The 23,708-nt window shown below is 40.4% G+C and overlaps 1 protein-coding gene across 1 annotated transcript in view; it reads left to right on the top strand.

Annotated features, from left to right (window-relative positions):
• Positions 1-22,326, top strand: part of PAXIP1 (PAX interacting protein 1) — a 50,210-nt gene extending 27,884 nt beyond the window's left edge. The window contains exons 7-21 of the mRNA XM_038755892.1: positions 789-1,512; positions 2,387-2,481; positions 3,243-3,338; positions 5,405-5,542; positions 6,241-6,362; positions 7,422-7,606; positions 8,032-8,075; positions 9,260-9,327; positions 13,350-13,452; positions 16,041-16,209; positions 17,095-17,195; positions 19,910-20,044; positions 20,131-20,206; positions 20,300-20,360; positions 21,846-22,326. Of these exons, the coding sequence (XP_038611820.1) occupies positions 789-1,512; positions 2,387-2,481; positions 3,243-3,338; positions 5,405-5,542; positions 6,241-6,362; positions 7,422-7,606; positions 8,032-8,075; positions 9,260-9,327; positions 13,350-13,452; positions 16,041-16,209; positions 17,095-17,195; positions 19,910-20,044; positions 20,131-20,206; positions 20,300-20,360; positions 21,846-21,861 (2,133 nt within the window). The 3' untranslated portion in view covers positions 21,862-22,326. The remainder of the gene's footprint in view (positions 1-788; positions 1,513-2,386; positions 2,482-3,242; positions 3,339-5,404; positions 5,543-6,240; positions 6,363-7,421; positions 7,607-8,031; positions 8,076-9,259; positions 9,328-13,349; positions 13,453-16,040; positions 16,210-17,094; positions 17,196-19,909; positions 20,045-20,130; positions 20,207-20,299; positions 20,361-21,845) is intronic.
• Positions 22,327-23,708: the final 1,382 nt, after the last annotated feature.

The following is a 23,708-nucleotide window of genomic DNA, read 5'->3' as shown; positions in this document are numbered from 1 at the left end:
GACCTTTGCAAAATGTGAATTCTGCTTGCTCTAGGAGACTCAGGAGAGGTGGGGAGAGCCACCACCTTGTAGTTCCTTTTCATATGGACAGTCAGGCCACTCTGATGACTTACTTTCAATTTTTATTGCATTAAATTGTGGAGTAAATTATGTAATACGGACTATTAGACTATGAATGTGGACAGTTCTTGTAGTTGCCTTTCTCAGGAGGTGTTGGTAATAAGTTGTAGCAATTTGAGTTCTTGATGTTTTAAGTGTTGACTCTTTGAACTATTATGTTCTTTATACATATGTAAAGCAAAGTTTAGAAATTATACTGTGAAAGGCAAAATCTTGTTTTGGCGAAATCTGTGGATTGGCAGAATCACCTTATCGAAATTTTGTTTTCGAGGAATTAAACCCCCAGATGGTTTACAAACTCACCCCACCTTCATTCTTTATTAAAATTGTGCCTTCGGTTGAACAGCAAGAACTCAACTCCTGAAGTTATTTGAAGCATTAACATGTCCTTAAGAAGCAGACCTGATAGGCACAACTAAGGATAATAAGTTGATTATAGCATAATCTCCAAGCGTAAAGAGTGTTAAAAGTTGAGCATAATGAAACAATGCATTTTCATTGAAAACGGTGGGCCGGTTCTTCGAAAATATTTTTTCATTTTAGGGTGCCCTTTCGTTAATGCTATTTGTTATCCGATATTTGTGCGTGTTTGGCTTAGAGAATAAATGTAGGAGAATGTTCCAAGTATTAGATAATGACCCAAACTTCGTAAACTCTTTGTTTTTTAGATCTTACAATCCCTTTCAGCACCTACAAAAAGTTTAGAACAGCAGGTAAACCATAACCAACAGGGACATGCAAATGCAGTGTTGTTTAGCCAAGTGAAACTAACTCCAGAGGCTCATTTATTACAACAGCAACATCAGGCCCAACAGCAGCCCCACCACCCCCTTTTACACCTTCAGCCTCAACAACTTATGCAACTGCAGCAGCAGCAGCAGCAACAGCAGCAGCACCAACCACAGATTTCCCAACCATCTTACCCTCCCCAACAACCTCATCAGTTTGCACAGCAGCAGCAGCAGCAAGTCCATCAGCAGCATCCGTTTGCACAGCAGTCGCTCCAGTTTCCTCAGCAGCAGCTGCATCCTCAACAGCAGCTGCACCGCCCTCCGCAGCAGCTTCAGCAGTTCCAGCAGCAGCAGGCCCTGCAGCAGCAGTTGCATCAGCTGCAGCAGCAGCAACTGCAGCAGCACCAGTTTGCCCAACTACAGCAGCAGAACATGCAGCAGCAACAGCTGCAGCAGCAGCAGCTTCAACAACACCAGTTGCAGCAGCAGCAGCTGCAGCGCCTGCACCAACAGCATCAGCAGCAGCAAATGCAAAATCAAGCAGCACAACACTTGAGTCAAACATCCCAAGCACTACAGCATCAGGTTCCGCCTGCACAACCCCAACATCACCAGCAGCAACAGCACCATCAGCTCTTTGGACACGATCCAGCCGTGGAGAGTTAGTATTGATTCTTTCCCCACCCCCAAAGTGTGACCTATTCCAACAAATTACTTTGGGGTGATGGTAGACATTCCAGATTCCTATTTCAAAATGGAAAAATGGGAATGCTTTTAGTTACGAAATTTCTGGTGGTGGAGAGAAGAAAGTACATTTTCAAAATTGCCTCCTGTTTTGGTCTTAAGACCTGTAGTGTTAATGTGCCAGACCTTGACTCTCCCCACCTTAATGGCCTTATTTAGGTCACATCTCCTCCAAGAGGCCTTTGCTGATTAAGCCCTTTTGTCCCCGGCTCCCTCTCCCTTCCTCTGGGCATCTGATATTCGCTCCACCCTCAGCCCCACAGCACTTAATGTACATTTCTTTAAGTAATATAAATTGTGTATATTAAAATCTGTCTTCCCCTTTAGAATGTAAGCTTGTTGTGGGCAGGGATTGTGCCTACCAAGTCTGTTGTTTTGTTCCCTCCCAAGCACTTAGTACAGTGCTCTGCACTCAGTAAGTGCTCATAAGTAGCACTGTTGAAGATAATACAGTGGGAATACTGTATTAGAGTGGTTTATTGCTTCTTGTCAACCATCTTTCCTACTGGTCAACAAAAAATGGTGGACAGTAGTTGTTTCTTAGAATTAGAATGAAATCATCTTATGAGCATGGGATGTGTCTCGTGTATATTTTATACTTTACATATTGCATCGTACCTACTGCACTCTTGGTGAATGCCATCACTTCAAGGGATTACTGGGAGACTGCTCGTAAAGGATCTCGTAATGAAAATCACCGATTTTATGTAACCAGATTTTAGTTTCATATACTTGTGTATCGTTTACAGTTTATCCTTATGCATTTCTTTTCCTATTCAATTCTCTTCTAGTTCCAGAAGAATGTTTCTTATTGGGATGTGTGTTTGCCATTGCTGATTATCCAGAGCAGATGTCTGATAAACAACTACTTGCGACCTGGAAACGGGTAAGAACTGCCGATGTAAAGAAATGTCAAACATTTGTTGCGTAGACTACATTCTGTGGTTCTAGGAACCCAGTAAAATTTTGATGCATTATTACGCACCTACTTTGTATTCTAAACCTTTGAGATGTAAAGCAAATAGGAGAGAAGTTTTGGAAAAAAGAGAGGGTCAGACTTGAGTGCCGGGCTTGAGGATTTTAAGAGAAGGAAGTAACCAGTGTTCAGAAATTATCTGGATACTAATGGTAATGATAATGGTGATGTTTGTTAAGCTCTTGCTCTGGGCCAAGGAATAGACAGATTGGAGGCGGTCCCCGTCCTATATTGGGTTCACAGTCTGTGTTCAAGTGGTGTTTACACTATCTTGAATTGAAAGACTTTTTATTTTTTGTTTTTTCTTTCTGCTTGTCATCCATTAACTGGGCATCCCATCCATTCATTAGGGATCATCGATAAAAGTATTTTCTGCAGTTCAGGACATTCAGAAAGATGCATAGTGAATTGCAGATATGGCTATTGCCTTAACAAAATCATTCATCTTTTGCACAATTGATTCCTTTTTGAATTTTGGGGTTACCCAAAGAATCACTTCAAAGAAACAAACTGAACTAAGCACTACTACTACTACTACTACTACTTCCCCCCCCACAGAGTAGGGCAAATGGTGTTTTGTTCTGCCTGTTAACTTGTATCAAAGCCCATGAACTGATACCAAAGGACATTAACATAAAGTGTTTAACTGTTTGGTTCTGTTGGTTCATTAGATAATACAAGCACATGGTGGCACAGTGGATCCTACATTTACAGGCAGATGTACACATCTTCTCTGTGAAAGCCAAGTCAGTAGCATGTATGCACAGGTAAGTCAAATGGGGAGAGAAAATATAATGATCGTAGTGATATCTGTGCAGTCCTTATGTGCCAAGCACCAGGGTAGATAATAATAATAGATTGAAAATCTAGACTCTTTTTCAGCAGGGAGCAGGTCTACCGTCTCTGTTTTGTGCTCTCCCAAGCACTTAGTAAAGTCTTCCGCACACTCTAAGTGCTCAGGAAATACCATTGATCGATTATTGCGGTATTTAAGAGCTTACTATTTGCCAAGAACCGTACTTAATGCTGCTTTAGAAATAAAGTGATCAGGTCGGACACAGTCCCTGTCCTACGCGGGGTCCACAGTCTAAGGTGGAAGGAGAACAGGTATTGAGTCCCCATTTTATGGATGAGGAAACTGAGGCACAGAGAAGGGAAGGGACTTGTCCAAGATCACCCAGCAGGCAGGAGGCAGAGCTGGGATTAGAACCCTGGTCTTCTGACTCCCAGGCTGGTGCTCTTTCCAGGAGGCCACACTCTTCTGAAAGTATCCAAACCATGACTGGTAGGAGTCGATGTCTACATTTACCATAACAGCTCGGAATTCTATAATTCCCCTAATTGTTAATGATATATGAGCAGCTCCAAGATCAATCAGTGGTATTTAATGAGGGCCTACCGTGTGCAGAGCACTGTCCTCAGCACTTGGGAAAGTTCCATACAATATATTACATTATTATCGTCTCATAGCATGGTAGGAGGAAGAAATTTCAGTTTGGTGCCTAGAGGGCATTCCCCTGCAGCAGTCTGGCTGGCGGACTTTCGGCAGCAGTGGGGATGGAAGGAATGGGAAAGACTAGCAGAAGGAGGCCCCAGAGACTCCTCAGTTGTGGCAAGACGTCCTTTTCCCCCCTCTAGACTGTAAGCTCATTTTGGGCAGGGAATGTGTCCGTTTATTGTTACATTGTACTTTCCCAAGCGCTTAGTACAGCGCTCTGTACTCAATAAGTAGAAGCAGCGTGGCTCAGTGGAAAGAGCCAGGGCTTTGGAGTCAGAGATCATGGGTTCCAATCCCGCCTCTGCCACTTGTCAGCTGTGTGACTTAGGGCAAGTCACTTAACTTCTCTGGGCCTCAGTTACCTCGTCTGTAAAATGGGGATAAAGACTGTGAGCCCCACGTGGGACAACCTGATCACCTTGTAACCTCCCAAGCGCTTAGATAGCACTTAATAAATGTCATTATAAAAAAAAAAAGTGCTCAATAAATAATGATGGTCTTTGTTAAGTGCTTACTATGTGTCAAGCCCTGCTCTAAGCACTGGGGTAGATGCAAGCTAACCAGGCTGGACACAGTTCCTGTCCCACAGGGGGCACACAGTCTTAATCCCCATTTTATTGATGAGGCAGCTGAGGCACAGAGAAGTTAAGTGGCTTGTCCAAGGTCACCCAGCAGACAAGTGGTGGAGTGAGGATTAGAACCCAGGTCCTTCTGACTCCCAGGTGCTCTATCGACAAGGCCATGCTGCTTCCCAAATACGACTCACTGACTGACCGACTACTCCTTTGGGAGCCTCTGGGAAGGCCTGACTGGCTGTGGAGCGGGTGAAAGCAAAGCTTTACGACTGGCAGTAGCAAGGATGAAAGCACAGATGCATCGCCACCCCTGGAACCTCGTACAAGAAAGGCATTGAAGAGAGTCAGCACAACTGCTGAAAATTCCTTGCGACTCCTCACTCGTACCCATCTCCCTAGCTCACCGGCCCGCTGCTTTTAAGGAGTCAGGACCATTGCCTGCATTGCAGGAACTTGGAATTCTTGGGACATATCTCTCCTTCCAGTTTAGAAGAAGTGTACGCTTTTAAACGTACTAAACTTAGCACCGTAATCACTTAAATAGGAGCATCTCCATTTTGGTTTCAGTTTCTTGTAAACATCAGGACTATCTCCTCAGATTAGTTTTATTGCATAGAATTTCAGGTACTGGATCTACTGGTGTTAATGCCATATAATAATAAAGGGGATTTTTTTTCTCCCTGCCTCATAAATTTCCTTTGTTGGTGGAAAACCACAATAGCTTCATTATGTGTGTGTTCCCAAATTGTGTGTTTGCTAGGCTTTGAGAGAAAGAAAGAGATGTGTCACCGCACATTGGCTAAATACCGTTTTGAAGAAGAAGAAATTGGTGCCACCCCATCGAGCCCTTCATTTTCCAGTGGCGTTCCCACCAGGAGGAAAGCCTTGCTCCCAGCATGTAAGACAACATTTTGAGTTAATAAGATGGTGCCCTTGGAGTAGACCAGCTCTCCAAAGGCGGTCAAGCAGATTCCTGAGTGGTCAGTGCATGGCAAAGAAGACCAGGTGCAGCCGAGAGCTGTTACACTCACCCCTCGGAAAAGCAGCGGCTGTGGAAATTTTCTCACAGCAGCTGGGTTTGGTTCTTTTCTGGATAGGCATTTTACTCAGTCTCCTTGTTTAGTGTTTGAATTTTCTGAATTCCATGTGTGACTCCCGTTATACCTCTGAAGATATTTGAGTGCAGGAGTAGATACAAGTAGTAGTATTCTGCAGGAGTAGATACAAGATCATCAGATCAGATTTGGGTTTCTATCCCGTATGGGGCTCACAGCATGGGTAGGGAGAGCAGGTATCTTATACGTCTAATACAACCCAAAATTCCTAATCTTTGCCTTGGAAACCTCATTTTATTGTAACACTTTTTCAAGGGCTTTCACCTTCACTGATTTTGAAAAATCTTTGTTGTTCATTGTCTTGTGTCCATGAATACCGTATTCACTTCTTTAAACCTAGGTAGGTAAAAGTTACATTAACTTTAAAGTTACCGTAAAGTTACCTTATTTTAACCTTAAAGTTACATTAGGTTGTAGTGTAATGAAAAATAAACAGTGCTGTACTTGTTTTTATAATGGTCTTTATTCTTTTCTTCAATAGATTATTTCTGTGACAGGATTTGTTGATAGTGACAGAGATGACCTAAAATTAATGGCTTATCTGGCAGGTGCCAAGTACACAGGTTATTTATGCCGCAGCAATACAGTTCTCATCTGTAAAGAGTAAGTAATTTTCTGAAACTGTGTTCAATTGGTGTTTCACTTTTTTAATAGCCTATTGACGGTGTAGCTGGAAATAGACCCTTCTAGACTGTGAGCCCATTATTGGGTAGGGATTGTCTCTATATGTTGCCAAATTGTGCTATCCAAGTGCTTAGTACAGTGCTGTGCACACAGTAAGCACTCAATAAATACGACTGAATGAATAAAATAGGCCCCTGAATAGGATCTCTTTTAAGATGGACAGTTAAGTTGTAAATCAAAGAATGTATTTTCATTTTTCATGGTCTGTGTCCTGATGCATTTTCCCCCTTTTTATAATACATTAAACTGCTTTCATTTCCCTAGTCTTGAAATCTTACTTTATAAGGCGAACAAGGTAGTGCAATTTCAAGGATGAGGAAAGTCCTAGTGGAAAAATGGGCAGTGATTAAATAGTTGTGATAGTCTCCCATTGAGAGTGACAGGAGAGCCTGCACCCAAAGGAATTGGTTGTGGTGATAGTGGTTTGCTCAGCACCCTTGGGTACTCTTGTACCTGCCCCTTGGGGTCTTCCTGGGGCATGGAGTACATGTGAGAAGGCAAGTGGGGGGTACAGCACATTGTGAAGTACGTGCTAAGGTTTTTTAAGAGCAGGCCCCATTGATCGTCGACGTACCCACAGTCTAGTGCAGTAATTCAGAGGAGCTTGTTTGCCACCAAATCCACCCATCCATCAGTGGTATTTACCGAGTGCTTACTGTCAACTTTTCCACAAAGAGTAAAGAAGTGGGCTTCAGAATAAAATCGGATGGAAAAGATAAGGAAGAACGTTTTTTGTGGTAGACTGGTAGCATGGCGATAGCTTGGGAGTGAAGAATTGCGGACGTCGATCATTCTACCACTGATTTACTTTGGCAAAGTACATTTCTCCTACAGAACTTATTCACGTTGGCTCGTCAGAATTTTCTTCTACAAAGTGAGAAAAATATATGGCTCTACTTTGAGGCTGTTGAAAAAAGTGAAGTACACATCGTTGCATTATTTGATAAACGGACTTTCTCATCTGCCCTCCCCCTAAAGGCCCAGTGGTTTAAAGTATGAAAAAGCCAAAGAGTGGAGGATACCCTGTGTAAATGCTCAATGGCTTTGTGATATATTACTTGGGAATTTTGAAGCCCTACGACAGATCCAACACACCCGGTACACAGTGTTCAGTCTCCAGGACCCGCTTTCACCAACCCAGCATTTAGTTTTAAACCTTTTGGGTAAGTGAAAATTCAAATCCCATGGATTGTACTTTTTCCTGTGGCATAACAGTAATGAATCCCTGCCCTCCTTGATGCTGTCTCCTATCCCCCTCCTGTATCTGTTGGCAGTAGTTATGTTTTGGTGGGGTCTGGTGAGCCCTGGGGGAACGGAATAGAGGTATTAATATGGGGCCTGTTGCTTGGCAGGGTAATTTTTGTAAAGAGTTCAGTTGGTTGTGGAACATTGCTGACAGGTATTTTCTTTCTCACACCTGGAAGTGCTTGCAAAGAAGTTTCCTGTATCTGTTGATCTTGTAGTCTCCTTGATATTCAAGATGTAGGATCTAAAAACACGTATATCCATCAACTTAAAAAGTCAAAGTAAAGAGTCTTGTTTTATGTCAATTATCTTTTTTTGTTTTTCCCTTAACGTCTTGCTGTAGATGCCTGGAGAATTCCACTAAAAGTATCAGCAGAGATGTTAATGGTATGTTGAGTTAATAACTCTGCTTCATTTTTTTACTACTAATAATGTTTCATGGTTTGTGAGCGTTGTTGTTGTAATTTAGAAACACTTGTTATATGTTAAAACATTTTAATTGTTGAATGATAGCATATATATAACAAGCAAAATACTTGGGAAAACACAAACATGCCAGTTTTACCAACCTTGTTAAGGTGTACTCTCCTAGGTGCTTAATATAGTGCTCTGCACACAATAAGTGCTTAATAAATGATTGCTGTTGAGTGCTTACCATGTGCAAAGCCCTGTTCTAAGCATTTAGGAGAGTACAGTACAGTAGAGTTGCTGGACATGATCCCTTCCCTCAAGGAGTTTTCAGTTTAGTGGAAATTTTGGACAGGGCTTGATCAGTGCCAAGTAAAATGAGAGAATCACCTCCCAATTTTTGCATTCTGTATCACTATTAATTCATGTAGCAGTAGTAGTGGTAGTGGTGATGGTCATAATTGTAGTAGTATTTATTTCACACTTAACTATGTGCAGACACTATATTAAGACCTGGGAAAGGAAATACAGGTTGGAATTAGACATGGAGCTTGGACCTCTGCATTCTTCGAATGCTGCTGAGTTGTTTCTGACCCATAACGACTCCATGGACAGACCCTTTTCAGAACATCCCAGAGGTTCCTGGGAATGGATCTGTCCCTTCTTTCTCTTTGGGGAGTGGAGGGGAGGCAGAGAGGTGGAGATTGATTGCCAGAAATTCCTGAGAATATGCAAGGATTTCTGTTAAACCAGCGAACGTCCTTGCCGCGGTAGTAATAATAATTTTGGTATTTAAGTGCTTACTGTTTGCAAACACTGCTCTAAGGATTGGGGTAGATTCAAAATAACCAGGTCGAACACAGTCCATTTCCCACATGGGGCTCCCGCTCTTAATCCCCGTTTTAAAGATGAGGAAAACTGAGGCACCTAGAAGTTAAGTGACTTGCCCAAAGTCACACAGCAGACGTGGCAGAGCAGAATTAGAACCCAGGTCCTCTGCCTCCTAGGCCTGTGGTCTTTCCACTAGGCCACCGGAGTGCCTAGAACAGTGCTTGGCACATAGTAAGCACTTAAATGCCATCATTATTATTAGGTATGTAATATGGTAAACTGGTAAACACTACCTTATAATTTAAATGAAATTCGTGTTGTTTGACATACAGGGTGTAAGATTACCCCCTAAACTGAAGCAAAACGAAGCTAGTCTCCAACCTTCTACCAAGCGAGCCAGGTAAGTAAGATCAAACCATTTATTACTTGCCACTAATTTCTAGGCATAGTAGTCTTCCAGTTGTGCTTTGGATAGCTGAAACACATGAAAGGGTGAAAAACTTGACAAGTGTTTAGTTTCTTAGCAGTTTCAGTAACTTGCATCTGTCATTGTGAAATTATTATAATTTGAGATTTTCTTTTAGCTTCATCAGTTCTCTGAGACTCGCCAACATGCCGGACTGTACATTTGGAGCATCAAATCACCAAACTGAGTAATTGTCCAAAATGACGTAGAACAGAAGTAGGAAAAAAACAGAATTGTCTGATTCTAGTGATTAGAATAAGAAAAGCTTCCTTTGAATTTGCCTGGAGTATGAAAAATTTTAAATTAGTGCCTTAATGCTGGAGGTGCATACCATATGATATGACTAGTTTATAATAAAATTAATGCAGACACTTCTTTAGTTTTCACTTGTAGGATTATTTTTAGTTGGAGTTTTTTCCAGTCTTCACAGTCCAGATTGTGTTTTCTTTAGAGTTTCCAGTGAAGTCATAATTGTATGACTATATTGTTGTGGAAATGATTGAATTGTCATAAACAATCCTTTTTTATAAATTAAGTGGGCGTAGACCGTGGATTAACCCATTTCCTAGTAATGGAAATATAGGCCTTTTGGACATTTACATATTTTTGTGATTCAAAGAAGTTTGAATCCTGTGGGTCCGTGTTCCTCCTTCCATGAAAAATCTAGACTTTTTTTGGTTCTGAGTCTCAGAACATATATATTGGGATCATACACATCCCCTGTAATGCATGCTGCAATCCAGGAACTAAAGATCCAGAAATACCCAGGGCCTTAAGGCTGCCTTTCCTCACTTTTACACAGTGCCAGTGTTGGAATGTTTGGAGTGGGGTGGGGTGGCTTGGGAAGGTGACTGCTTAGCAGTTTTACATTTGTTGTCATTCATTTCATGGTTGGGTTTAAAAATGTTGGGATTTATGGAGTGTAAATGGAGATTTCCTCTGTATGCTGTCAGCGTTAGGCCCTTTTGATTTACTTGCAGAATTTAGATTTTCAATCAGTAGTATTTATTGAGTGCTTACCATGTACAGAGCACTGTACTAAGTGTTTGGGAGCCTACATACAACGGAATTAGCAGGCGTTCCTTGCCCATAATGTGCTTACAGAAGAGAACGAGTATATCTTGTATCCTCCTTGGGAGCTAATATCCCAAAAAAGAAAAGATGCATCTAAGAGCAGGATAGATCTCTGAATAAAGGTTTTTAATCCTGGTGAATACCAAAAGAAACAGCTACATGTTTGGACCATCAATCAGTAGTATTCGTTGAGCGCTGAATATGTCCAAATTACTGTTTTAAGCACTGGAGAGAGTAAAATACGCACAAGTTAGGTTTAGCTGACTGAATGAGTCCCATTAATATCGAATGGATCAGTAGCTGTGTTGCATAATGTAAAGAGCACAGGCCAATGAGTCAAGATGCCAGGATTCTAATCCCACATGGCCTAGTGGAAAGAACACAAGTCAGAGAACCTGGGTTCTAATCCCAGATACTCCACTTCTCTGTTATGTGACCTTGGGCAAGTCACTTCATTTCTCTGCGCTTCAATTCCCTCATCTGCAAAGTGGGGATTCAGTACCTGTTCTCCCTCCTACTTAGACTGTGAGCCCCATGTAGGACCTGATGATCTTGTATCTACCCAGCACTTAATACAGTTATTGGCACATAGTAAGCACTTAACAAATACCACAGTTATTGTTATTATTATCCCGGCTCTGCCACTTGCCTCTATGTTACTTCTGGCAAGTCACTTGACTTATTTCTAGACGTTTCCTCATCTAAAATGAGGATTAATGCCTGCCTTCCTCTAATGTAGACTATGAACTCCACATGGACAGGGATTTCTTTTTTTTTTTTTCCCTGTTTTTTGTTTTTTGGTTATGGTATTTTTAGAGCTCTTACTGTGTGTCAAGCATTGTTCTAAGCGCTCAAAAATCCTCAAAAATCTCCAGTGGCTACCAGTCAACCTACGCATCAGGCAAAAACTCCTCACCCTCGGCTTCAAGGCACTCCATCACCTTGTCCCCTCCTACCTCACCTCTCTTCTCTCCTTCTACAGCCCAGCCCCCACCCTCGCTCCTCTGCCGCCGCTAACCTCCTCACCGTGCCTCGTTCTCGCCTGTCCCGCCGTCGACCCCGGCCCACGTCATCCCCCTGGCCTGGGATGCCCTCCCTCTGCACATCCACCAAGCTAGCTCTCTTCCTCCCTTCAAAGCCCTACTGAGAGCTCACCTCCTCCAGGAGGCCTTTCCAGACTGAGCCCCCTTCTTCCTCTCCTCCTCCTCCCCCTCCCCATCCCCCCCGCCTTACCTCCTTCCCCTCCACACAGCACCTGTATATATGTATATATGTTTGTACATATTTATTACTCTATTTTATTTGTACAGGCTCGTGCTTTATCCATTAGGCCATGCTGCTTCAGGTCGCTCTGTCTGATCTGAGTTGTATCTACCCCAAACTTTAAAACAGTGCTTGGTGCATAGTAAGTGCTTAACAAATACCACAATTATTATTATTATCAAGGCCAAGCCATTTGGGGATTAATAGGGTTTTTCAGAGAAATGGAACCCTTCAAAACTCACCTCTGGAGCAAGTGGAAGGCTTTTTTCTGAGAGCCCGAGATACATGCAACCTTACAGAGAAGCAGCATGACTCAGTGGAAAGAGCCTGGGCTTGGGAGTCAGAGGTCATTGGTTCTATTCCAGTTTTGCCACTTGTCAGCTGTGTGACTTTGGGGAAGTCACTTCACTTCTCTGTGCCTCAGTTACCTCATCTGGAAAATGGGGATTGAGACTGTGAGCCCCACGTGGAACAACCTGATCACCTTGTATCCCCCCAGCGCTTAGAACAATGCTTCACATATAGTAAGCACTTAACAAATAGCATTATTATTATTATTAGGACTGTATTGTCTACCTGGCCCTGAAGTCTTTGGTCCTAACTGCATAAGCTATCCAAAAGCAACAGAAGGCAGAGAAACTATGGTGGCTTCATAGAGAGAGGGAATTTTTGTCCATAAGGTTACGCTGATAACTTGTTAGCACAAATGTAAAGTGCAGTCAGATAGCTCTTTTCCCGAAGTGTGTTTCATCTCACATTTATAGCTGTTGTAACATAAAATTGATTTAAGCCTCATGGTGTATAAAATTATTTTTATGAACACATCTCAAACCACTGCAATATAATCACCTCAGGGATCGAGCAGAGCTACTATGTTGACTGTCCATAGCACCACTGTGGAATTTGAAAGAGTAATAAGTAACCTGTTAGGATGAAACAAGAACAATTTAAGGAGAACAACAAGCGTTTAATAGTATTAAAGTTTTTACTAGTTTAGGAGAGTTACCTCCAACTGCGAATCATTTGGGGGGCTTGGCGAGGTCCCAGAATTGGAAAGGAGAGCTGGGAATTAAAGCAGTAATTAGGATTTGTTCTGCTTCTGTGATGCAGCCATAATCGTTTGCAAGCCATCCTGTGTAAGTGCCTCCAGAGCACAATCATCAGCGTACAGAACATCCTGGTTGACCAACTCAAACTATATTTGAGAGTCTTCGTAGCTTACGTTGGAAGTTTCCTGTTGGATTTGAAGCGTGTTTTAACACCTCCTCTCGGGTTCCTCAAATAATAATTAAGGAACTTCGTATGTGTGTATGTAATTAAGGAGAAGGACAAGCACCCTCCAGAATTAGTCGGTGGAATTTATTGAGGGCCTGCTGGAGTAACTCTTGGGAGAGTGCACACGTAGTAAAAGACAGTCCCTGTGGTCAAGGGGCTTTTGATCTTAGTGGGTAAGGGGGCTGTAGCTTGTGAGGGGGGCGGCATTTTGTAAGACAGTCTTTCTTTGAAAACCTTGTTAGAGTCACCCAGAGTAGCTTTCTCCGATTTTGAAGAGGAAAGCTTTATTTTAAAGGTTTCATAGGGAAATATAATGATCATTTTGTCTCATATTTATTTTGCAGAATTGAAGACTTACCTCCTCCTACTAAAAAGTTAACACCAGAATTAACCCCTTTGGTCCTTTTCACTGGATTTGAGCCTATCCAAGTTCAACAGTATATTAAGGTGAGTTTTTTTCCCCTCTGCTTTTATAAAAGTAATAACAACATTAGAACAGCAGCATAGTATAGTGGATAGAGCACGAGCCTGGGACTCAACAGGTCGTGGGTTCTAATCCTGGCTCCGCCAAAAGTCTGATGTCTTACCTTACCATCTTACCTCCTTCCCTTCCCCACAGCACCTGTATATATGTATATATGTTTGTACATATTTATTACTCTATTTATTTTACTTTTACATATCTATTCTATTTATTTTATTTTGTTAGTATGTTTGGTTTTGTTCTGTCTCCCCCTTTTAGACTTTGAGCCCACTGTTGGGTAGGAACTGTCTCTATATGTTGCCAACTTGGAGTTCCCAAGTGCTTAGTACAGTGCTCTGCACACAGTAAGAGCTCAATAAATACGATTGATTGATTGATTAATGTGTGACCTTGGGCAAGTCCCAGCACTTATCCTGAATTTTGTTGTGACTAATGCATTTGTGTCCTCGCTGACCTCCCTGCCTCCTTTCTCTTCCCACTCCAGTCTGTACTTTGCTGCCCGGATCATTTTTCTAAAAAAGCATTCAGCCCACGTCATTCCACTCCTCAAGAACCTCCAGTAATTGCTCATCCACCTCTGCATCAAAAACAGAAACTCCTTACCATTGGCTTTAGTACACTCAGTCAATTTGCCCCCTCCTACCTTACTTCACTGATCTACTGCATCCCAGCATTGACCCCTCAAGCACCAGTTTTCTCACTGTGGCCTAATCTTACCTGTCTTGCCTCTGTCCCCTTTCCCATGCCCTCCGTCTGGCCTGGAGCTCCTTCCCCCATATACACTAGGCCACCATTGTCCCCACCTTCAAATCCTGATTAACATCACCTCTCCTCCAAGAGGCTTTCCCTGATAAGCCCCCTTTCTCTGATTCCCTCTCCATCCTGCATTGTCTATGCGCTTGGATCCCTGCCCTCTGGGCACTTGGTATTTTCAGCCCCACAACACTTATAGACATGTTATTTATTTATATTAATGCTTGTCTCCCTCTCTAGATTGTGAGCTTGTGGGCAGGGAATGTGTATTGTATTCCCCCAAGCGCTTAGTACAGTGCTCTGTTCACAGTAAGCACTCTGAATACCATTAATTGATTGACTTTTGTGCTTACTATGTGTCCAGCAGTGTTTTAAGCATTGGGGTAGATACAAGTTAGTCAGATTAGACAGAGTCTCTGTCTCACATGGGCCTCACAGTCTGAGAAGGGAGAACAGGAATTTGACCCCCATTTTTGCAGATGAGAAAACTGAGACACAGAGAAGGTAAGTGACTTGCCCGAGGTCAAACAGCAGATGTGGCAGTTTAATTATTATTGGATAAAAATACAATAAAAATAATTTATCCAGTATGCTGGCTGAATGGGAGGTGCTAGTAATTATGTAAAGGCCTAGCAAGAGCTGCAACATTCATTCATTCTTCCATTCCGAAGTACGTTTTGGGCACCTTCTGCATTCAGCACCCTGTACTTGGATCTTAGGAGAGTTCTGTAAAGGCAAATACACAACTTCCTGCCCTCAGGGAGTTAGCAGTTGGGGAGAGGACTAATTAGGAATGAAATCATCATCGTCATCATCATCATCATCATCAATCGTATTTATTGAGCGCTTACTGTGTGCAGAGCACTGTACTAAGCACTTGGGAAGTCCAAGTTGGCAACATATAGAGACAGTCCCTACCCAACAGTGGGCTCACAGTCTAAAAGGGGGAGACAGAGAACAAAACCAAACATACTAACAAAATAAAATAAATAGAATAGATATGTACAAGTAAAATAAATAAATAGAGTAATAAATATGTACAAACATATATACATATATACAGGACATATATACATATATTCTGAAATCCCTTCAGAAACCTCTTAGCTCCACAAAGGAAGGCAAGGAGCAGACATGGGTGTTTGTATCAGTCAGTCAGGCATTTATCGAGTGTTTACTGTGTGCAGAGCACTGTAATAAGTGCTTGGGAGAGTACAGTATAACAGAGTTGGTAGGCATGTTCCTTTGCCCACAATGAGCTTACAGTCAAGAGGGGTGAAAAGGACTTCTTAGGCTATAAGTGGGCAAACTAATATAAAAAGGACAATTTTACTACACAAAATATTTGTAGCTGTGAGTGGCTCATCTCATTTTGAATGGCAGGTGTTAATTGGGTGTAATTCTCTTCAAATAGTTGAGAAAATTTTGAATTCCAAAATTTTCATTTTATGATCCTACTCATTTTTCTCCCATCTGCCAAATTTTTATCATGTTTATGAATGGTCTTCAGATACTATTTGATGTCAGGCAGTATTTTTGGGAAGTTCTTACGGTGAAGTTTTGTTTCCCATTGGCTGCGTATAATGTTCAGAAATAAACATTGAACTTTTTGTCTAAATTATTTTTCTATTCAAACCGTAAATGCTGCTGTTGACTGGGGGAGATCAAAATGTCAGTAAACTGGGTTTTGTTTCTTGTGCACTTCTTTGATTCAGACTCACATGTACCCTATTGGATACTATTTTTACATATTTTAAGTGTGTATGCAGTTTCTGATTGGGATATGATCTACTTGTAGAAACTCTACATTCTTGGGGGAGAGGTAGCTGAGTCTGCACAGAAATGCACACACCTAATTGCCAGCAAAGTGACACGCACAGTAAAGTTTCTGACAGCAATTTCAACAGTAAAGCATATTGTGACTCCAGACTGGTTAGAAGAGTGTTTCAAGTGCCAGAAATTTGTTGGTAAGTAAAAGCATTGCACTTTTTTGGTGTCAGAAAATATTTTCATTTAATCAATTTAAGTAGACTTGCTCCTGAATTATTAACCATGTTGTTGTTGCTCAGTAAATATTAAGAGGTGGTGATTATTTGGGTGTTGTATGAATTATTAAATAACCTTGAAAATATTCATATTTCAAGGTTTGAAGATTCTGGACTATGGTAATGTTTTGGAACACATTATTTATCAAACTGATCTGTCATTAGTAAAGATAAGGATTATTTTAATTTTGTGATCTAATGGAAAACACCACGTTTAATAGCAATAGCGCAGATATTTTCATGTGCCCAAATTTTGTTTTGAATGACCAGTAATCTCATATGAAACAACTCATTTTGTTAGTGCGTGTGAGAGAATCCTTTCTCTACACTGAAAGGAGGTGAGGAAATAAAAATTGTATTAAGAAGACGTAAAATTTACTACAATGATAATTACTTGCCCAAATAATTGAATTATGTACTTTCTGATAGCTCTACAAATCCCTTGTCGTTCTGTTTTTCTTTCAAATCTTGGTGCAGCCAAGTGTCATTTTCAGTAGAATATTTTTCAGAACATTTTGTGATATTTTTCTGTGTGTGTTGGGCCTCTTGCAGATTGAATGCCCTTGAATTATAACGGAAAAAAATTCCCATTTGTCATTTCTTACTGAGACTAGTTAGCAACATTTTTGGCAGCCCCTACTGCCCAGCCGACACTTGTTGTTACATCATTAAAATCAGCATTCATTTCATTATTTGGCATATGCTCATAATTTCCCTGGAGAAAATAAACCCAGAAATTTTCCATCGGTGACTTCCATTGGGATTTCCAGGCTTACCTTTCCAATTGTACATTGTTCCTTTTTGCAGATGAACAGAGCTTCTTGCTGCGGGATGCAGAAGCCGAAGTGCTTTTCTGTTTCAGCTTAGAAGAGTCCTTGAAGAGAGCGCATGGCACTCCACTTTTTAAGGTACACATTTATTATAGTCAATATTATCAAACCTAGGAGTTGGGTTAATATATGATGTAATTCATTAAACTCACAAGCTCTATCAAGCAATTCAGAAAATTAGACGTTAGGTCAACTAAAGGAAAAAACCCTAACATGCTTGGTAAATCAGCACAGAAAAGAGTGTAACTTTTAACTTTTCAGGATAACGAAAAATGTTTTTTAGAGGTATAACCATAAACCTGTAAATCTTTTGTCAAGTAGCACTAAAGATGAATAGGTGGCTGTCACAACTTGAAGGCATATCAGAATAACTTAAACCGATCACTGTTTTAAATTCCTTTAGAAATGGAATAAAAGCCCATTTTTTTACCACATTTTTACAGCAAATTCATTATTCATTCATTCAGTAGTATTTATTAAGCACTTACTATGTGAAGAGCACTGTACTAAGCGCTTTGGAAAGTACAATACAACAATAAAAAGTGCCCACAATGAGCTCCCAGTCTGTTCCCTTTGTTTCTAGAGCATAATGCTTATAAATACATTTCAAGTAAGATAATTTGCTTTCTTCAATTCTCAGCAGGGCAAACCACTGTGCAGCATGAGAAATGTATTTCTATGTACAAATCTAAAGTTTTTGCTGGCTTTCGGATTTTTTTGCATTACAGGCATAGAGAGTGATTATTTAGAGATTTAAAGTAACACCTGTTGGATATGACTGACAGTAGCAGAAGCGTTTAGCATTTTGAACTAACTCTAAGAAGGAATTTAGTTGAGAAATTACTATTTCTGAAAGGAAATAGTACATATAATAGCATGTTTTCCTCTGAGGACCAGACTAAGCTAGTATCTGTAATAATAATAATTATGATACTTGTTAAGTGTTTTCTTTGTGTCAAGCACTATTCTAAGTGTTGGGGTAGATACAAGTTTTCAGGTTAACTGACTAATAACTGTTCTGTAGTTATTAATGATGGAAATTTGGGGGAGGGGCAGGGGAGGAAAGAGCAAAACTTTGACAGTACAGTCATTCTACCCTAAAAATCACTCTGTCCCTCCTCTCCCCCTTCATGGATACAATCCTTGGGAACAGTTCTAGAGCCAGTTTGATTCTGCAGTGACCTGCTGTGCCCTTTGCCAGGAGTTGCCAAGCAGGCCAGATTCAGACAGGTGGCAGGATGGATTTGCCCCATGGGCCATAGGTTGGATGTCCCCACTTTACATCTGATAGAAATTTTTCAGTCTTTCAAATTGTGAGTATGTTTAGATGGCCTTCAGGTCGAAGACCAGGTTTTCTTAGCTCTTCACAATACAGTATTTGCCCTATAGATGCTTAGCAATTGGCTGACTTGACCAAAAAAGAAAAGCCTTATCTTAATATGATATAGTTTAGTATGCTACAGTACAGTTTTAAAGATGAAATTATAAGGTAAGGCAAGGCAGATTTCCTGTATGGTGGGTTTACTGGGCCAAGCCCTGAAATCTAAGGAAGTATTGAATTCTCCAAGTTGCAGGAAAGTGATAGTATACTCTTGAGTGTTCACTTGCGAAGATGCTGCAGCTCCAAAGAGGCCCAAGTTTAACATTATTAAAAAAAAATTGCACACGTGAAAGCATGTGACCAACTACAATTCTTCCTCCTATCAGTTGTGTCTCCCTTTGTGTCAGAGGATGTAGTAAGTGCTTAACAAATACTATAATAATAATTATTATCATTAAATTTTGTACTCTGAGGACAGAGATTGTTTATCTTTTTTAAAATGGTAATTAAGTGCTTACACTATACTAAGTGCTAGGGTAAATACAAACTAAGTTGGACAAAGCTTATGTCTCTTGTACTCCTCCCACATGCATAGTAGAGTGCCCTACACACAATAAGTGCTCAGTAAATACCATTGATTGATCAAGGAAGACTTATTGGGGGATGTGGGGTTTTAGGGGGGCTTTAAATTTGGGGAGAGCTGTGGAGGGCATTCCAGGCTGAAGGAGCAGTGTGAGCGAGGGGACAAAGATGGGATAGTGAAGGGTGAAGTTCAGTCAGGAAGTTAGCTTGGCAGGAATGGAGAGAGCAGCTTGAGGTGGTGGGTGTGGAGAGTTGACAGAGAGCCTTGAGATCTATTGAGGAGTTTTTGCCTGATGTGGAGGGTAACAGGAAGCCACTGGAGGGTTTTTTGGGCAGGGGGAGGCAGGGCATGGATAGATTTATGTGGGATGATGCTTCAAGAAAATGACCCGATACTGCAGCGCTTACTATAGATAGGACAGGAGAGAGGCTAGAGGCAGGGAAGACCAGCGAGAAGACTGATGAAATAATATAATCTATCAGCCGTCTGACTAGAACCTGATATAGTGGTAACCTTTGGGGTGGATCCGAGAAGGTTTGTACATTGTAGAATTTCATATTCTACATTTCATTGAGAATCAGTGTGGCTCAGTGGAAAGAGCCCAGGCTTGGGAATCAGAGGTCATGGGTTCTAATGCTGGCTCTGCTGCTTGTCAGCTGTGTGACCTTGGGCAAGTCGCTTGACTTCTCTGTGCCTCAGTTCCCTCATCTGTGGGATTAAGGCTGTGATCTCCATGTGGGACAACCTGATAATCTTGTATCCTCCCCAGCGCTTAGAACAGTGCTTTGCACAGAGTAAGCACTTAATAAATGCCATTATTATTATTATATCCTCTACAACCTAAGGTTTGAGCTTGTTTTGTTGAGAATGTTTTCCTCTCATTTTTAGGCAAAGTATTTTTATATCACACCTGGAATTTGTCCTAGTCTTTCAACCATGAAAGCTATTGTGGAGTGTGCAGGAGGAAAAGTATTATCCAAGCAGCCTTCTTTCCGGAAACTCATGGAACATAAACAAAACAAGGTGGATAGAACATCTGTTCCATACTTATGCAACCCTTAAACCATGCCATTAAATACCAGCTAGATGAATTCTTTTCTTTTCTTTAGAGTTTGTCTGAAATTATCTTAATATCGTGTGAAAATGACCTTCACTTATGTCGAGAATATTTTGCCAGAGGAATAGGTATGGCTGTGTTAACTATCCCTTATTTAAAGTGTTTACAAATAATTAAATTCTGATATAAAATTATTAAAATACATTTTTATTCCCTTTCAGATGTTCATAACGCCGAGTTTGTTCTAACTGGAGTTCTTACCCAGACACTGGACTACGAATCATATCCTTTTAAGTTTTGTTGCGTATGGAAGTGTTTCCCCAGGAATGGCAGAATGAGCCAGGTTATTGAAGGGAAGTTTGTTTGTTGAATTTGAAAAGCATCTACAGTTCCTTAGAAGTAAGGGAGTTTTCTATTTAGGGAATGCAAAACTGAGAGAGGAGCAGGTGTTTATCTGAATTCTAGAACCAATAGGGTTTGACACAATTCAGCCTCCTTAAGCTATGGTAGCAGTATTAATACTGTAACTCATAACAGTAATTAAAAATTGTTCAGAATGCTGAACGTTGATAAAAGACATTTACAGTTAACACAGGGTATGATTATAATTAATGGTGCGTACTTGCTCCAGAACCCCTCCATTGTCGTGCCTGTTAAGTTTGCCTTGCACAAATCTTGCCACAAGACATTTATTTCCTCCAAAACTGCAGTGGCTGCTCCCATTTTATTCACGCTTTTGAATTCCAATACGAAGCTGTCATTTGCAACTAATTTTAAAATTATATTCACTTAAGAAAAAAGTGCTGTTAGAAATACTTAATCTATCAGTTTCCATAGTTCCAGTTAGACAAGTGTTTTACTGTGAGGCATGAGTAGAACGGCCCACCTCCTACTGACCTAAAAGAATGAATTTGCCACATGAAGGTGAGTACGTTATTTCCTAGCCATAGTAAAACCAAAATTAAAGACCAAAAAATCTTGAATTTCTACTTTGTCCAGAGCTAAATCTGACTCCCTGGAGGATGTTTCATAAGCAACTTCTTGTAACCATTGTTATCAACTAATATTTCCCAAATGCGCGCTGTTGGTTAGGGAACCCATTGGGATGAAGTTTTTCTTTTGCTTGTGTAAGCTTTTCTTGAAAACAAATATTTTGTCTTGCATCTCTTCCTCGAAGATTGCCCTACTAAAGCACATAGCAATCTCTCCCAGCTTGATATTTGTAGCCTTTAGGAATTAAACTAACTTGGGAGAAACATCTCCATAAATGGAATTCAGGGTCATGGAGTCTCCAATTTCAACCTTTGGAGGTGACAGGTCTCCTGGAATTTGCAGGGAGACGGTTCATAGGGGAAATCACCTTTGTCTGAATCCTGATTGATTATATCTTTATTTTCAGCAGTTGAGACAGGTTATTTGTAATCTTGTAGACTATCTTTAACCCAGAAGGAACCTGGAGAGGCCCTGCATTTCACGCAGTCCCTGCTTCTTTCGTAGTTTGGAGCAAAGGGAGGGTCGATTTGGGTGGTGCCGGGGGCAGGAGGGAAAGAGAGGTAGAAGGGGAATTTTCTGGAAAAGTGCTTTTGGTTGTGCAATGTTGACCGAAGAGTAATGTGGAAGAGAGATTTTTGCCTTTTAAAACAAAAAAAGAGAAACAATTGTCACGGAAGCTTCTGGTAACCTAGATATGATTTTTCAATCTTCACGTCCCACTGAAGTGGACTTATAAACATGTGTTCTAAAAGTTATCTTCCTTAACAAACTTACATATAAATTTACTTGATGGGGACAAAAATGCTGCTTTGCTTTGGAGCCCTTGGGAGCACTAACTCTAGCTATTTTAGCTGTCAGATAAAGTAATCAGTACTTCCTGCAGATAAGTCTTGTTTTCCAGCTGTTTTCCTTAAGTGTTGAGCAGTTTACAGGAGGAAAACAAATAAACTGCATCTTATTAAGATGTGTAATTTTATTATGAAGAAACATAATTTATTATGTTTTGTATTATATAACTTTTAAAGAGCCCACATTAGGTTTCATTATTCATTTGCTGGTTTTTAAAATATTTTAACATAACGATGGTATAGAACTTTAACTGAGAGTAAATTGTGGCTGTAAATAAGGGCCTGCTGTCTCTTAAATTATGGGTGTTAAAGATTTAAAATGTTTTGTACTCTTGATTATTTTTATTTCTTATACTCCGTTTTCTTTTGATAACTTGCCCAAGTTTTAAATAAATGTACTTTTAAACTTAGAATTGAGTGGTTCTTTGTGGTTAAAAATCTGCATAACTGGGATAAACTCCAGGAATCATCTTTTCTAATTTCCCACCTTTAAATGATTTGTCAGTTAATGTATTTCCTGAAATGGTGAAGATTTGGTCTTATTTTTAATGGGAAAGAATCATAAACCAGTAATATTGCATGATTGCTGTCAATAAATACCGTTTCCTTGGCAGATCCTACCGGTTGAAAAAGCTGCTTTCAAAGGTTCATGAGGAATTTTTGGAGGTATGTTAATATCTTTTATGTTATTGAGGTATTACATATTAAGTTGTTAGTTGAACTGACTGCCCCCGTAGCGGCCCAAGACTGTAAATTCACTTCTCCCCAGTATAGTTCACTCTCCTGATGTAGGGATTTGGCCTTTATAATGATCTGATGCAGTAGGACCAGCTTGGTATATCACAATCGAAAAAGGAGCAACTCTTTTTGAACAGAAGGTTCATGAAACTACTGAGACCGAGGCAAAAGCAAAAAAAAAGACAGCAGAACATATTTGTAGTTTTGTGTTATCTGTAGTATGATTGGGACTGTTAACTATTTTTTGCCCTTTTTGACCCCACACATTCATAGATAAGTTTCCCCTTTGGTGATGTAACCTTTGAATACAACGTAGCACTATATATAAAATTTTGCCTTATTAAAACAAATCCAAATACTGTCAGGTATCACACAGTAGCCTGAAAAGTGAATGTAATTATGGAACAAATGAACCTGTGGATAACAAGAACTATACTGCATCTGTTTCATCATCAGTGGAGGCAGGGTGTTTATTTAGCCAACATGCAAGAAGGACTGATTTGATTAACCTTTCAATTAAAGTAAAGAAAGATCCTGCCAAAAAACAGTTCTTAAAAATCTACAGGAGTTGTCTAAAGCCAACTGGCTTGCACAGATGACAGATGTTAAGCATTGATAAGTAGCTGGGTTGAGGGGAGGGGGGGCAGGAAATGAAATTCCAAGATTAAAGATTTCTAGTGAGTGCATTTTAGTAGAAATTTGGTTTTTTTTAATGCTGGGAGAGATGCTCTTATCTGAGTTAGCCCCACCGTTCTCATTTACGGACAGAGAATGAACAGTTGGTTTATTTGAAATCAGACGACCTCAGAGTGTTGGTAGGTAGTGGTATCTTTTATCTTGTACTGTCAAGTAATCTGCATTTCAGGTTGAACAAATATGGTTTTAATGTGTACAGTAATCATGGAGAATTAAGATTTCTCCCTTACTCTAGGACAAAACTCAAAAATTTCCATATTTATCTACTCTGAGACAAGATTTGGGATGTCTGGTAGTACATTTCTAAGTGGCATGTAGAAATGGTTGCATCACTTAAAATAATTTTTTCAACTTT

The sequence above is a fragment of the Tachyglossus aculeatus genome, chromosome 13 (genome assembly GCF_015852505.1).
Source record: "Tachyglossus aculeatus isolate mTacAcu1 chromosome 13, mTacAcu1.pri, whole genome shotgun sequence".
Classification (NCBI taxonomy): domain Eukaryota; kingdom Metazoa; phylum Chordata; class Mammalia; order Monotremata; family Tachyglossidae; genus Tachyglossus; species Tachyglossus aculeatus.
This window is presented reverse-complemented; position numbering and strand designations above follow the sequence as displayed.